The sequence below is a fragment of the Leiobunum rupestre genome, chromosome 6 (assembly GCF_980474605.1).
Source record: "Leiobunum rupestre chromosome 6, qqLeiRupe1.1.hap1, whole genome shotgun sequence".
Classification (NCBI taxonomy): domain Eukaryota; kingdom Metazoa; phylum Arthropoda; class Arachnida; order Opiliones; family Sclerosomatidae; genus Leiobunum; species Leiobunum rupestre.
In genome coordinates this window covers 56145664-56163098 of record NC_143389.1, presented here as the reverse complement: position 1 = coordinate 56163098, position 17435 = coordinate 56145664, and the positions used below count along the sequence as shown (strand labels likewise).

The 17435-nt window shown below is 39.3% G+C and overlaps 1 protein-coding gene across 1 annotated transcript in view; it reads right to left on the bottom strand.

Moving 5' to 3' along the window:
• Positions 1-386: 386 nt before the first annotated feature.
• The window catches only part of LOC149942678 (uncharacterized), a 53366-nt gene continuing 36317 nt past the window's right edge, over positions 387-17435 (bottom strand). Inside the window, exons 2-6 of the mRNA XM_090178295.1 lie at positions 5951-6346; positions 5052-5624; positions 4781-4980; positions 4440-4707; positions 387-3901 (exon numbers count right to left, since the gene is read on the bottom strand). Of these exons, the coding sequence (XP_090034421.1) occupies positions 3644-3901; positions 4440-4707; positions 4781-4980; positions 5052-5624; positions 5951-6334 (1683 nt within the window). The 5' untranslated portion in view covers positions 6335-6346 and the 3' untranslated portion in view covers positions 387-3643. The remainder of the gene's footprint in view (positions 3902-4439; positions 4708-4780; positions 4981-5051; positions 5625-5950; positions 6347-17435) is intronic.

Below are 17435 nucleotides of genomic sequence, written 5' to 3'. Positions count from 1 at the left end.
TAAGCCGTGTTCACACTAGACACTTTGGAACCGTTTTTAAATGGTTTCGAAAGATCATATTGAACATTTTCGGTGTTAACTGTATTAATACCCATACGATAAATACATTCGAAAGCAAAATTTTACAAATTAATCGTTCGAAACCGTTTTAAAACGGTTCCAAAGTGCCTAGTGTGAACGTGGCTATTGAAGCGCCATGTAGTTCTCATTATGAAATAGTTTTAATTTTCAATAGGCCTTGGTTAGAAAAGGAAATTCTTCGCCGTCGTTACCCAAAAGTTACGCACAGTGCCAAATTAACTAGCGGCGTACGTGTGAACTTCCCAAATTTTAGGTATAGGTGTATAGGGAGTTTAATAATCCTTAATGTACGAAACACAGGAAGGTATTTATGGAACATTTGAATTTTTATTTTCGTTATGTTACTCCAACTCGATTTTTGGTTCGTAAAAGAATTTGGTTTTTCTTTGTTCTTCCAAAAACTTTTTTTCATTTTTTTAAAGAGATTATTTTTCCATCGTGGGATAGATAGTAAGGGAAAAATTATTCGAATTAAAATTATCGGGTTTTTATTTAAATTAAGAGCAACAATGATTTTCGAGTATTTTGGTGCGAGCGATATCCCACAAACATTTTTTTTCGTATACAGACAACAAATAACGGACTATTTCCAAAATATTTTCAAATTGGTAACAACTCATTTTATGAGGATCAGCGGGGTGATAAGACATTTGATCTACGAAAAAAACGCACCAGATTTAACAATGTCGGCTATTTTATAAGAAATAATTTTACGTTTCAACGAGATTATTCAAAGACACGATGCTTTTTGGTTCGTAAATTATTCGCAATTCATATTTTCGATCAACGCCGATAACATTTTTTTTACGGTGTATATCTCGCGCATTTGCATAATCTCGATATTACACACAAATTCGATCGAACAACTAAATGCTTGAATGTATTCATTTCTACCAACTGGGGCTAAATGGGCGGTGACTTTTTATGTAGTCACTTAAGCCAATCAGGAGACAGGTGTTGATTCGATCCACAAAACGTTTCTGGAATTGCCAATTTTAACCGGTGAAGAAAATAACTCATAATTTTAAAAATTACCTGTATTACTTCCAAATTAGTTGATATTTAAAAAATAAAAGTACATGCTGTTAATATTTTTACCTGTTTTCGTTCCATAGAAAATACGCGAGTTTAAAATTTACGAAAAACATTTTTGCTCTAAGCCTTGGCAAAAAAATAGTCATTTCAAAAGGTCATAATGCCGTTCGATATGCATGGTTGAAATGAATACATTCACGCGAAATATTTATGGAATGTTAAAATACAATTATAAAGTGTAAAACAATTGAATTGAGCAAACGGTGACGTTTTACACTCGGAAGTCACAGTCGTGGACTAATTTGAATATCCCGTTACTATTTTTTTGTAAACCAACCGTATCTCTATCTTATCGCGGAAATTAAGATTTTCTACAAACAAAAAGTGGTCTTTATTAAAATTCCAATAAACATTTAATTTAAATAACCTAATATATAACTATTCGGTTCACAACCCACACATGACAAAATTTTAACCGGGGTGTAGGGGGGGGGATTTAATTGGTAAATTCCGGTTAATAAAGGGAAATACATCGTTTTTACCTTTTCTTTTTAAAACTCAATTTCCGTTTTGTTCAGAAATACATTTATTTATACACACCCTGCACTTTCGTCTTACAAGTTTTTAAACAAATTTAAATTAAAAAACTACAAAATATTTGTTGTTTTTGTTGTTGTGTGTTTTTATTTTTTATATAATATTATCACAGACTAGAAAATAAAGTTTGTTCATTTAAAAACCAAAAGAACAAAATTGGAATGACGCAAAAGCTCTTTAAAAAGCAAAATTAATCGTAAAGCTTGGAATCTGGGAACAAATGTATAACTACTTCCCCGCAAATCGCCTCTTCGTATACGTATTTTTATCATGAAATTAAAAACTAGAACATTTAATGTACGGGAAATATTTTGGAAACTTGTGATCATGCTAATATTTAAAGCGCCCTCGATTCTATTTGGAAGACAGAATACACTACTTGATTTCATCTTTTTTTTCGTTTAAATATTAGATTTTAAAAGTTTATACTCCAATAGTATTTTCTACATCTCTATAATATATTCTCATTAACTGATAAATCATCTACGTGTATAGGAGATATAAGGGTGGGGTATCTTTCTACATACGGTCCAACCTCGTTACAATTTTCACCGGCTATAACAATCAAGTACACGATTCTTTTATCTTATCCGTTTCCCAAATTAACATTCACAATATAGCTAAAATGTGTACGATACTAATCGTGACTATATCTAAAATGAAGGGGAGGATATGGTCTAAATGTTACCCTACGAAAGCTAACGGGTTCTAAAGGGTGCGTATCCATATATACTATTCGCCTATAAGCTACGCAAAATACGCCAACTGACTGATCATGGGAGCATCAACTTTACGAAATCTTCTTAAAGAGTATTTTCAGTTTTAGGGTTGAAAATAAATAAATCGTGTAGGAAGGCGGGGGCGGAAAAATGCCATCGAAGTTAAGTGATATCAGAAGTTCGTAAAATATCTTTTACGAGAGAAGTATCCGCTTAGGGCATTCAAAATGAAATACGTTCGAGGCTGTTTTCAATGAGCCGAATCCCAGCCCAAAATAAACTTTAAAAAACGTATTTTCCAGATGTAATTAATTCAGAAAATCAATATTTGATGTATTTCGATCCGCCGGCGAAGCTACATGTATCAAGATAATAACGTTAGCCATATTAGGGAGATGCGTACTTATCTCGTAAGAGGTAAATTATATACTTCTGGTTATACGAAAGTACAAAACAAAAATGATATTTACCTCCGGAATACTGATCTTTAAACACCATTATAAGTGCACGAACTTTATACGTATACTTTTGAATGATTTCAACCCGCGTTTTCAGTCCATTCAGGGTGGTAGTCGTTGGTAAGGTAACGGACCAAGGGTTTGTAATAAACTGTTTAGTCTTTGGCACAAAAAGTAGCGACCTAATCGGCTCCTTTTGACAGTTAGTAAAAACATTTTTTCGATTTTGAAAAACATACGCGTGTTTCTGGTAGAATGTATATAGACATAACTTAAAACGTTCTTGTTTTAACAAATGAGGATTTAACACGGGGTGGTTTTTCCTAATTAAATAAATAGGTAAACACCTCTACCGAACGAACCGGGACTACTTTCTGTAAATAGAAAACGCGTTGTTTTCCATTTCAGGAGGCAGCCGAGTTGCTAAGTCGACGGGGAGCGGAATTGCGATCAATAAAACTGATGAATTTTGGAATGGAACTAAGGCTAACAAAGAGCCAACGGGAGTAGTTTTCAAAATGTGTAAATTGACAAAATATGAGATCGTTGGATATAATCTTCTTCTTAGGAGAAGTTCCGTTATTATATAGTTCGTATCGCGATCGTACGATAATAATAATAATAATAATAATAAGCCTATATAGACTACTTGTATTTGTCTTCCGAGGCTCGACTTCAAAAACGCGAGGTAGGGTCTGTCCCGTTCGACGACCATCTTGTTAGCTCGGTTTACGGAGACGAAGGAGGTCGGATCTACTCCACGTTGGACCATCTATCCTCTTGCCAGTCCTGCTTCATCTCCAAGGTGGCGCTGTAGGCGCGGTGGAGGCGCTCGCCCTGCAGTTCCAAGCGAGTGCGCAACTCCTGGAGGGTTCGAAGGAGAAGGAGGCGCCGGAAGTGGACCATCTCTTGCTGGCACAGGAGACGCTCTTCCCGCCGCCTCTGCTCGTCCTCGCGGGCTTCCTTCATCTTTTCCTCCACTTGCCTCTGCTCCGTGCGAAGACGACGTACCTGCCCCCGAAACGATTCGCCAATTAACGACCAAATAATAATAATTGATTATTGTTGAACTAGAACATCAAATGTCTAAACCCGCTACAAAAAGGTTGATTCATATTGGTAGGTGCTTTCTTAAACTGTCCGTATAAATCTATTTGGAAGTCAAAATATCGAATCAGCAAATCATCTAGACTAATACTCAAGTCATCTAGCGACTTTTGATGCCATTAATTCGGGTGGTCGGGTTACAATGCGTAGGAGGGTGGTGGAAAGCCCTTCAAGCTACGCGAGCCAACAGTTCCCTACAGATACTATTACCGCTAACCTCAACAAGTTTTTATGGAGCGGAAAACCGAAGAACTCCTTTAAACAGTGGAGAGATAACTTGCAAACTCAACGCGGAGGGAGCTGCTCCGAGTTTTCACCAAGCTGGGATCGAACCAGGCTTTTGTTGCTGCGAGGCGAAAGTGCTAAGAGTGGTTTAGGAATATTAAAGCGCTTTCTGGGGGTATTCTAGAGCCCTGAAAATAAGGATGTAAAATATGGGTACCTTGTCTTCCAGAGACTCGACAGGAACGCTGCTTTGCGGTTCAATTTCGGACGAAGGAGTGGTGCTGCAGCTGCAAGCGCTGTCCGCCTGAGGACTAGTGGCTTCCTTGGCTCGCGACGTCTCGAAGGCAACGACCGCTTTGGTCTCCTCCTCCTGATCTTCCGACTGGACAAAGTCTTCCGAGTAAGCCTCGTCGGGTTCGCTGCTGTCTCCTTCCGCCAACGGACACACCGTCTTGACGTCCACCGTCGGGAATTCCCACTCCACCCTAAGGAAGGAGACAACTCGAAAATTGGTACGCTTCAAAATACCCGAACTTCCGGAAGTGGCGTCAATCGTACCTCGGCAAACTTCTGCTTCTCGGGTCTTGTTTGGCCGGATGACCTCTGCGCTGAGGCGCCGGAATGTCGAGCAGGCGATCAGCCCCGAACAGTAATAACCTATCCACTTCCTTTTCCGCCCACAGGCCGTGGAATTTGCTTCGTCTCTCCAAGCTGGTCACTTTGCGAGAATCAAAAGCCAGCTTGTCGTGAGAAGCCACCTGATACGAACGAAAGGTTTAGGAACAATCCGTGGACGATAACAAACAAAATAAACTGGCACTACGGTTACCTTAACTTTGACCTGATAGGCGGGACTAGATTCCCGGTTACTTCTGAGCGAGGTAACCGACGACCATCCGCACCAAGGGGTGCCGGACGACTGACTTCCGAATACGCTGTTTCCGGAACCGAATCCTTCGGCGGTTTCCGGGCTGTCGGAACCGCTGGATCTGGTGCCGCTCCATCCGCTGTCCCCCGAGCTACTGCTACTGCAGCAGGAACTCCTGGGCGACGGCAACCAGGGGTTGGTTTTGATCCTCGTCCTCTGGCGCGGCGAACCCACGTCCTGGACCGAAGTCTCCTGGAAACTCGTCTTGATCTGCAAAGGAGGCCTTTTCCCGTTGGCGTTGTTGTTCACGCTGTTGTTGTCGTTGTTGTTGTTGTTGTTATTGTTGTTGTTGTTATTATTTTTGACGTTTATGTTTTTCTCTTTCGAATTCGTGGTGGCTTCCGGCGCTTTTCGCGGACTATCGTTGGCGACCGTCTTGGTGGCCTTGATGATAGGAGAGCACGCTTTCGTCTGACCAACTGTCTTCGCGGCCACTTGGTTGTTGTTGGCGTTATCCACCTGAGTGACCAAAGGCTGCCAAGCGTCAAAGAAAACGCAACCATTCAGAACCCATTAAAGTTTATAAAACTGAATTAAATAACGGAGTTTGGGGCGTGGTTCTATTGTTAAAAAGGACCAGAGCATTGGGGCCGTAAGATTCGTTTAACACATTTTAATAAATATTCGACGCTTGCTCGTAGCGTCGTAGCAACGGTCACTAGTGACATTCTTTTATGGAAAAGATTACAAGGCGATTACGAGGCCTTCGTGTCACGGCTGACCTTAACTCGTTACCGTGGCAACGAAAACGGGTCAAATTAACGAGCAAGCAACGAATAAGGCGAGATACGTCGGCGTACCTTGGAATCGCTGGTATCGTGCAGCTCATCCGTATCAAGCGAGTCAATGAGGACGGAGTCGTCGAGGTCGTTGGTGTCGTCTTCGTTCTTCCACCGATAGATGGCGGTCGAGAGGTTGGGCGAGCTGGTGGTCATGTCTCCGGAAGACCAGGGTGAAAGAACGCGCAGACTTCCGTCCAAGCTGGAATCGGCACCTCCTCCAGCGCCGCCACGACCATTTCCGGCGAAGGAAGGAGAAGAGCCTGGCAGCGTGGCGCCAGCGCAACCGGCCAAGTCCCCTTTATTGCAACTGGCGGCGGAGGCGGCGGGCAAGACGGGCCGATCCTTCTTGCCTTTTCGCCGAGAACGCCCGATGTGGACTTCCACCCAACGCATTAGCTTCATCTCGGGTCGAATCTGTAAGAGAAAAACAAGGCTTAAATCATACGTACGCGCGTTTAAACAAACGGGAGAATACGGGAAAACGGGAATTGGGGTCACCTCGGCTCCGAAATATATATTATTTACATTTTAAAACGGGCTCTTAATTCTTATTTACCCTTCTATAATGTACCGAACCATTTCGAATTAAAATTCCCACGCGAATTAAATCCCCATTTCGAGAATCGCGCCGAGATTTTAATGGAATCTCAAACACTCCGAAATAAAATTACAAAATCCTTTCAAAAAATTAACTTTACATTTATGAATAACATCAAATATTCAAAGCAAACAGCATTCTTAGAATATTTCGTTGAAACCTAGAAGGAACATTTTGTAGTGCAATCTTAATAATTAAAAGCTATCCGAAATTCGCTCGATGAACTAAAATAGTAATATTCTAATATTTTAATCGAATTAACAATGTATTTAGGTGATCTACTAAATTATTGGTTTTCGTTTGATCAGGTTAGGTTTTATTTATAAAAAAACGATAAGGGTTAAGATGAAGTAGGAAAACTTTAAATACCCAAAAGTATTTAGGTTATTGAGAACGTACGAGTCTACCTTACAGACCCGCTAGCATGATCTACAGTAACTAACTAAGCTCCTCTTTTAAACGGCTTATGTATAGCGCCATCTGGTATCGATCGTAAAAACGTTTTCTTTACTCTTTCGTGAAAAAGTATTGGCATAATTAGTTATGAAAAAGTTCGATTTTTAAATTTAGTTCGAGCAACTTAAATCATTTTATTCAAACTTTATTAATTTCAACCTAAATAGAAAAATTGTTTATGGATTCTTAATAACCCTTAGGTTGTTAAACCCAATATACTATAGTTAGAGATTCAACATGGTGTAAAGTACCGTAATTACACGACCGCCATCTCTACATTCGTTGCCGAACCAGTATTTAGCTAACGACAGTTTCAGAAATTCCGAGAGCTTTCCTAATTAATAGTTCGGAAATTAATCCCGGGATGGCGCCACGTTAACCACTGACACGCGCTTGTCGCCATGAAAGGCAGAAGGATCTTCCGGCTCTTCCACCGAGTTTTCATATTCCTAGATTCCACCACGAACTTACGAAATTTAAAGGAGAAAAAACATTTGACAGATGGCGCTACTGTTTCAATTTCAATCGCGAATGACGCTAGTGTATAAGACGATAAATTAAGCCGTGAAAAGATAAGGTCATCCATTGTCGCTAGAGGGCCCCACCCTTCAAAGAATTAAGACACTTTCGAGCGGTAGGAAAATTACGGAGCGTATCGCCCCTGACGAAAACAATAGGAAGGACCAGTCGAGAGTCCGACGATCCGAGCTGTCAATTTCTACACCTTTAACGTCCATCGTGGACGCTCTTAACGGGGTTAAGAGCGAGTTCACCGGGGAGATAATGGAGGGCAGTGGCTGGCTCCCCGCGGGACATTTCGAGATCAGGCACCTCGCCCATTTCTCCCGGGGACGCGCGAAGAAAGGGTTTTGATGCCGACAATTTCCAGCAGACGCTATAAACGTTTCCTAGCTATTCTTGGAAAAAGGGGAGTACCTAATGCCCCCTTAATCATCGGAAATCAGCTCCGTTCGTAATGGGCGGGGAACAGTTGCCAGAAAGAGAGCAATGATAAAAAAGATTCCCGCTTGTAAAGCCAGTCTACAATGAAGAGGCTGGATTTCCCAGAGGATTTCCCGTTCTACAATGGCCGCTTCCAAAACAGAGGAGGGCCAACTTCCGACGCTGACTCCAAGTGCGCGCTACACCCATTCGCTTAACTGGAGAATACACACTTGGCTATCTCGCGCTCGCTATAAATGAACCAATTTCACTTCTTTCAAGGATTGGAAACAGCTTTGAAAATAACTTTGATCGAATTGAATCTACGATACAACAATTGCATCGAGCGACTATGTATCGTAAAGGTTGATACAATTTTAATGATGGACAGCTGATGGTAAAATATACTACACTTGGATCCGAGGGGTCGGACATTTACCAAAATCCCGTACACTTTGTCTAAAATCGCAATATCTTTTAACTCTCTTTATGGTAAATTAACATTGAAATCCCAAAATCACTTCAAAAATAATGATAAAATCGCCAAAATCTCTACGAAATACCGAAATCCCGTACAAAATAATGGCAAGTGTCCGACCCCTCGCTTGGATCTTTGCTAAACGACAAAGAAACCTGTTATTAAACTCAAAAAATTATACGAATTCATGTATTTTCTTGATCTTAGCCGGAATTAATTCACTTCAACGTTTATTTAATTTTGATAGTAGCTAAATTATCTTAACATTACATTTCATAAAAATTGTTTTCTATGAACTCATCTATTGGTACAAAACCATATTTAAATATAAATATATAAATATAAATAAAATAAAAAATAAATATTTATAAAGGTGGAAATTAAAAATAAGAAAAAACCACTATTGCACAATTTAAAAGGTTTTATTATAAAAACAGCTCAGCCGTTTCGACGCCAAACACCTGACGACGACGCTGGTGTTTGGCGTCGAAACGGCCGTAGCTGTTTTTATAATAAAACCTTTTAAATTGTACAATAGTGGTTTTTTGTTATTTTTAATTTCTAAATTATGTACAAGATTTGTCCTTCATTGAGTTAATTTGAGTTAATGTATTTATAAAGGTGATAATTGACATACGAATGTTTTCAAAGACGCATAATATATATATTATTAATATACCTATATATTATTATTACATCAAAACCGTTTAGCAAAAGGTAGTGTTTAAATTTCAACCTTTTTGGAGAAATGTAGGTCAAAACACAAAAATTTATTTTTATAAATATTTTATAATCTCTAAAGTTTTGCATATTTAACTCAGTTTGGAAAGAGATTTTAAGTATTTAAACTTAATACGAGCCAAGGAAAATTTATTTCTATCCATTCCGAAATAAATCTAAGTTTGCCGGGATATTTTATTTTTGAAAGCTTTAAAAAAGCCATCCCATCTAAATATAGCTTTTAAAGCTCGGATCAAAACTTTGTTTACTAGTATCTGGTTTGGGTCTTGGAAGATCCATCAAAAGATTTACAATTTTCTTTTTTATTATGCTAAAAAAAGTGGAGAAACGTCAAAATAGAGAACGCTTCTCATATTTCTAAATAAACTCTTTCGCGGGGGTTGCGATAGACTTGATTTTTTTCGTTTTATTTTCTCGGGTTTCATCCAAACGAAAACACGTTTACTGGCGAAATCCCTTTCTACAAACGAGCCAATGGCTTCCAAATGTCCGCTTTCGGGCTGGCTAAGAAAGCGCGTCTCAAAATAAATAAAAAATAAATTCAGCCTAGAAGAAGACCCTCGAAAGCATTAGAGTTTTATTGAAGCCTTCCGGATAGTCATTACTAAAAGTAATTTGCCACGCAGCGCCCAAAACGCCTTCGGGCCGTTTCGCGTAGGAGTGTCTCGTATATCAACGGAGTAAACATTTCAGGGTTTTCGAGAGTAAACAAATTATTTGACTCGGGTAAAACCGGACCTTAATATTTACGAAATGTTTTAAATTTACGTTTAAATAAGTTTTAATAACTTTTACATTTAAGTAATGAAACTAAGAATTAAAACTTAATACAGGGTGTTTCAAAAGGTTATGCAAAAATGTTAAGGAGTTGAGAAGTATGCCTGTTTTTCCCATTTCCCTACGATGAGTGAAAAGAGCGCCAGAGAGCTTCAAAGTGTGGCCTACTAGCCCCTGCAAGTAGGCTGCAACAAGCGCAAATCCAAGCAGCTGGGAAATGCGAACAGTAAGGTTTGGGTTCGTGTGATAGGTAAAAAAGGACTTTGTAAACAAATCGAGGTAACCAGCGTAAAAAGGTAAACTTAAACAGTTTTTAAAGTCCCTGCTGCTTGGTTTTGCGCTTGTTGCAGCCTACTTCCCGGAGCTAGTAGGCCTTACTTTGAAGCTCTCTGGCGCTCTTTTAACTCATCGTAGGAAAATGGGGGAAAAACCGGCATAATTCCCAACTCACCCCCTACAACTCCTTCAAATTTTTACATAACCTTTTGAAACACCCTGTATAAATTGAAATATATTTATTTTTGTACAAACCGATTTCCTAAATCCGTAAAAAAAAACCCCAAAAATAGCGGATATTTTTTAAAAAATACACCCGAATTGTGATTGTATATTTAACCGACGTGTGGCGCTACCGGTTTTAAAATTTATGGATGGAATAAACAAAAGGGGGATTCAGTGAGGCGAAAAGCCAGAAAGGGGAGGAGGAGGAGGTCTGATGGAGAAGAGAGAGAGAGAGCGATGGATCACCATGGCAACGGAGAGATTTCCCTCCGTTTATTTTTCGGTGCGTTGAACGCGTCCCCCCACTCCTTCTTTTCTCTTTCGGTGGCTAGTGGGTTCTAAGGTCGAATAAATAGCTTTCTTTATAGCCGAAAAGCCAAAAGCCGAAGCTTAATGCTTCTCCGCGCATTTAATGGGGAAAACTTTAAGTCCGCCAGCCTGACGGAGCAGCTCGGCCTTTCGTAACTTCGCGGCTATCCCGGTTAAAAGAAATTCCAGGTTCGACTTGCGAGTTAAAAGCACGTTCTTCTTCTCGATAAAGAGGGAATTATTTAAAAGCGCAGACGTCAACGCAACAACTAGGAGAGCGCTTCCCTGCAATACCGCTTTTCGCAAAGGAAGTTATTACCTAAATCGGATTTCATTTTGGTTTGCTTGAACAATTTACTCAACCATTTCACTTTTAGTGGATTATATTGATTCTAATATAAATTATTAAGTTACGTTTTTTATCATACTAATACGCCTTTAAATAAGAAGCTATCGGCTATCGATGATAATATGATTTCCATGAAAGAAGCTAGCGGCTATCGATGGTAATATAATTCCCACGAAAGAAGCTAGTGGCTATCGATGGTAATATAATTCCCAGAAAATAAGCTAACGGCTATCGATGGTAATATAATTCCCACGAAAGAAGCTAGCGGCTATCGATGGTAATATAATTCCCAGAAAATAAGCTAACGGCTATCGATGGTAATATAATTCCCACGAAAGAAGCTAGCGGCTATCGATGGTAATATAATTCCCAGAAAAGAAGCTAACGGCTATCGATGGTAATATAATTCCCACGAAAGAAGCTAGTGGCTATCGATGGTAATATAATTCCCAGAAAAGAAGCTAACGGCTATCGATGGTAATATAATTCCCACGAAAGAAGCTAGCGGCTATCGATGGTAATATAATTCCCAGAAAATAAGCTAACGGCTATCGATGGTAATATAATTCCCACGAAAGAAGCTAGCGGCTATCGATGGTAATATAATTCCCAGAAAATAAGCTAACGGCTATCGATGGTAATATAATTCCCACGAAAGAAGCTAGCGGCTATCGATGGTAATATAATTCCCAGAAAATAAGCTAACGGCTATCGATGGTAATATAATTCCCACGAAAGAAGCTAGCGGCTATCGATGGTAATATAATTCCCAGAAAATAAGCTAACGGCTATCGATGGTAATATAATTCCCACGAAAGAAGCTAGCGGCTATCGATGGTAATATAATTCCCAGAAAATAAGCTAACGGCTATCGATGGTAATATAATTCCCACGAAAGAAGCTAGCAGCTATAGATGGGAATATGATTCCCACGAAAGAAGCTGGCGGCTATAGATGGGAATATGATTCCCACGAAAGAAGCTGGCGGCTATAGATGGGAATATGATTCCCACGAAAGAAGCTGGCGGATATAGATGGGAATATGATTCCCACGAAAGAAGCTGGCGGCTATAGATGGGAATATGATTCCCACAAAAGAAGCTAGCGGCTATAGATGGGAATATGATTCCCACGAAAGAAGCTGGCGGCTATAGATGGGAATATGATTCCCACGAAAGAAGCTGGCGGCTATAGATGGGAATATGATTCCCACGAAAGAAGCTGGCGGCTATAGATGGGAATATGATTCCCACGAAAGAAGCTGGCGGCTATAGATGGGAATATGATTCCCACGAAAGAAGCTGGCGGCTATAGATGGGAATATGATTCCCACGAAAGAAGCTAGCGGCTATAGATGGGAATATGATTCCTACGAAAGAAGCTGGCGGCTATAGATGGGAATATGATTCCCACGAAAGAAGCTGGCGGCTATAGATGGGAATATGATTCCCACGAAAGAAGCTGGCGGCTATAGATGGGAATATGATTCCCACGAAAGAAGCTGGCGGCTATAGATGGGAATATGATTCCCACGAAAGAAGCTAGCGGCTATAGATGGGAATATGATTCCCACGAAAGAAGCTGGCGGCTATAGATGGGAATATGATTCCCACGAAAGAAGCTGGCGGCTATAGATGGGAATATGATTCCCACGAAAGAAGCTGGCGGCTATAGATGGGAATATGATTCCCACGAAAGAAGCTGGCGGCTATAGATGGGAATATGATTCCCACAAAAGAAGCTAGCGGCTATAGATGGGAATATGATTCCCACGAAAGAAGCTGGCGGCTATAGATGGGAATATGATTCCCACGAAAGAAGCTGGCGGCTATAGATGGGAATATGATTCCCACAAAAGAAGCTAGCGGCTATAGATGGGAATATGATTCCCACGAAAGAAGCTGGCGGCTATAGATGGGAATATGATTCCCACGAAAGAAGCTAGCGGCTATAGATGGGAATATGATTCCCACGAAAGAAGCTGGCGGCTATAGATGGGAATATGATTCCCACGAAAGAAGCTAGCGCCTATAGATGGGAATATGATTCCCACGAAAGAAGCTAGCGGCTATCGATGGTAATATGATTCCCACGAAAGAAGCTAGCGGCTATAGATGGGAATATGATTCCCACGAAAGAAGCTAGCGGCTATAGATGGGAATATGAATCCAACGAAAGAAGCTAGCGGCTATAGATGGGAATATGAATCCAACGAAAGAAGCTAGCGGCTATAGATGGGAATATGATTCCCACGAAAGAAGCTAGTGGCTATAGATGGGAATATGAATCCAACGAAAGAAGCTAGCGGCTATCGATGGGAATTCGCATATCCAGTCAGGAAACTAAGGCCCGCCAATAGAATTTGCATTCCCGCTCAAGAATCTAGCGGCCACTGACGGGAATTTGCATTCCCACAAAACAACCAAAACGGCCATCATTAACCATTTGCGGTAGATCTGAATATTTCAGTGGTAAATAAATAAATGATTTGCCTTTCGTTGTTAGCATAGGCTTAACGCGGATATTTTTATTCCAGAGTGTTGTAAATGTGAAGCAAAAAATGACAAATAAAGAGGCGAAATGGGAATTAATTAGGCGCGGGGTTGTCCCCGAGACAAAGTGCCTTCGCTTGGCAGAAAATCTGAATTTGCTCGGGGGAAAGAGGGACCAAGGATCTCGACCCGGTTCGAAGCTTAGCGGGGAAGCCCCCTTCCGCGCTAAGACGGGTTTCCGAGCGGATTCCGTCGCGTCGAGTCCGCAACCCTTTAAAGCGCCTCCCGCTGGTGGTCTCTCCCCTGGATGGGCGCTCTCCATCCCAGCATCCCTCTCGCTGGCGCGTCAGAGAGACGAGAGTGGATTTTGCGGGAATTCATAATACGAAACATAATGGCATACAAACTGATGACTAACCCCTTCACGAGAGAGAGAGAGAGAGCTAGGTAAACGTATCGGTATGCGCGGAAGATATTCGTCTTCATGACTCAATTGAAAATATTAGAGTAATAGTTCTTTTTATAAAATAACCTTGGCCATATTGTTGAAATGTTGCCTCCCCGCTTCAGCTGTGGATACGTTTTCTCTCCCACTAAAGAGCTTATGAACTCATTCTTAGGCATTGGCTGAACTATTCCAGGGCAACATTTCAACAAGTTGGGCAAGCGTAAAGACATTTTATAAAATCAACTATTTTTAGAAACTTACTCAAAACTAGGTGGTTTCTTTTCGCCTGTTATCGGATTAAAAGTGTACTTTATTTACCACAAAACGTTTTATTCGCCTGTTCCAGGGATGATAATTACTCCGCCCCACTTGCTTATTATTCGCTTGTTCCGGAGTATTGGGGCTACTCTTTTTTCTCCTTCTGGAAAAGAGGTGTAAAGAGAGTAAATCGGAATTGGTCGTCAGCTGCTACCCAGAATTTATCCGCTGAAAAGGTCACAGGCAGCCATTTTGGAAAAACGTTTTTACTCCGACTCTAACTATTCGCTATCGGAGTAAAATGACGTCATAGCGTTACTCTTTTAACACTAGGGGTACTCCGAAATCACGGAAAAAAATGAAAAGAAACCACCTACTGTGGAATTTTCAAAAAGTAGGGGTTAACTTCATGTTCTATAATTTCTATTTTTATTGGTTTTTCTAAAAACGCAGGGCCCGGTGAAAAAGGGCCCGAAAGCATGCTTTTTAGGGGCACCATGCAGCACCTTCTTTGAAAATTTCAGTTAGTAGGCCCCGCAAATGACATAATTCAGCGCTATACCTATTTTGAATTAATATATTATATACTACGCGTGTAATATTTCATAATGTGACGTTCCTAAAGCGCCATCTATCAACGTCAAGTTGACAAGATTTTTTGGAAGAAATGTAAAAATTATCGCGAACCGTACGATTTTTAAAACCAGAAGTAAAAATTACTGACGTTCATGTTTTTGAAAGATTCGTAAGATTACTTTGGAGGTAGATTATAAAGAAAATTCAAAATGGCAGCGCCTTTAAATTATTCACGTGAAGAATTTTAATTTAAAAGTTATAACAAATTGCCGCTTCTGAACACAAATTATATTAAATAGATGATGCGTTACATTATGTACTTAATTGTATTTTAAAATTAGAAACTTTAATATAAGCTGAATCGAATGATTCAATTAATTAAATTTATTAATTAAATATTAATAAATAACAAAAAAGTAGTTTATCAATAACTGTCAATAAAATTTACAATTTGAATTACGTAAGTAGTGCTCGGCATTCGATTAATTTTTATCCATGAATAAAATAAGCTCGGCGATATTTAAATAATATTTATTTAAATAACCAATAGTATAATAAAAATTGTAAAATGTTTAAATAATCGAAAGTGAATAAGCCTATTATTTAAATAAAACAAACAATTATTTAAATAAAAACCACGTTTATTCAAATAAATGCTTGGTTGCGTAAAAAACATAATTAAATAAGTTAAAATGATATTCTTTTTACCAACGTTTTTTAAATAAATCGGAAAATTTGTTTATAATGAATAAACAATTCCGAGCACTATACGTAAGTCAATAATTATCCCATAAGTGTGTCAGTTAGTTAAAATAATTACTGATAGCTAGAGTGACGTAGAATTGACGTCTATCCAAACTTTTACGCGTTCACTATGACAACGAGACAAAATCTGAAATCCATCAAATTGCGTGATCAATAAAAAATTTACCAGTCTTGTTAGGAAAATAATTTTCAACTTAGTGTTTTCTGCTTCTTTAAACGGGTCGACTTATAGTAACCTAAATAACGTATTAGTTCTATAGGTTAACTGCGTTTTAAAATATCGTCAATTGAATCGTCATGTTTTAAGAAAATGTCAATTTCACAATGTTTAAAATTTTAAAACATTTGATCATCCTTTACAATGCAATCCATATGTGGTTCCTTTTAACTTATCATTTCGTATATACTTAGTTTCTTTTTTCGGTTAACAGTCGCCAGCCAGATTTCCCGCACGGTACTGACGAGTCCCAAATAGGACGAAACCGGTCTACCGTTGGAATTTCTGGCTATTTTATTTAATTTTATTTAGTTTTCCACTCGAAGATCTATTTGGTCCGAGTTTCGCGTCTTTATGTTTGCTCGAAGACCTATCGGTACGAGCTATTAGTAAGTTTTTAAATTTCTTCAATATTGTTTAGGGTTTAGCTTTTTTATCCTTTTTCATTATGAACTATTCTACTTATTCGCTAATTTTATCATCCTTTGCAATGCAGTCCATAGGTGGTTCCTTTTAACTTTAAAATTTTAACTCAGACATAGATTTCGAATTTCTTAAAACTGAAAAATTACAATTAAGTTGATATATTTTTTATTTTACGATATTGATTAGACAAAAGAAAATATTAGAGTTGTTAATTTTCCGGAAAAATTAAATGCGGTAAAATTTTGGTGAAATTTTCCAAAAAATTTCAGCAAATCTGAAAATTAAAAAATTTTTACACATTTATTTTTAAGAGTTTTTATTCTAGACTAGTCTAGAGGTTTAGTTTTAAATTTTGAATTCGAAAAAATGAGGCGAAAATGCCGCGAAATTTAAATACGCGAACAATATTAGGCTAGTCATGGAATTAAAACCTTTTTTTTTCTTATTTTTGGGAAGAATACAGAAAATTATCCGAAAAATGTTCTCAGAAATTATCCGGAAAGGTTTCCGACTTACAACTCTAGTAAATATCCTCGATACAGCTACGAGGAACTAACATATGTCCTAGTATCTTAGAGACGCCAAAAAAACCTTAGGAACCCTATCAACATTCCAGTATACGTATAGAGCAACCCGACTATAAAAAAATTCCAGCGACTTTAGATAACGAAATTCAATATGGGTTCGTAGCTACCAGCGATCCGGGTTTCTAACCGAGTTACCACCCCACTCGCTATACAATGGGCTTATATACGGGCGGCCAACATTAAACATTCTACCCCAGAGTCACCCGCATCGGGCCATTATCAAAAGCGTTCTGGAAAACGACCTCGTAATAAATAGCCTCTCGAACTGAGCTCCGACGATGCCAGCAATTTTGCATATTCCCGGCTTTCTTCGCGATTTTCTCGGGGTCTTATATGAACCCCTGAAGAAGAATGGCGTTCTAACGCGTCAAACCGTCTCGAGATGGGAGGCCTTTAAACCGGGGTCACCCTCGTAGACTCTGGAGGCACGTCACGGACCTGATATACCCCTCCGAAGGTGGTACCGTCTTAGGGACGGGGGGGTGTCGGTGTCAGGAATTGATGGGAAACTTTGAACTTTCGACAACCCCGGGATTTTCTACCGTCTTTCGATGGCTTTGGATTTGAAAGAAATATAACTATA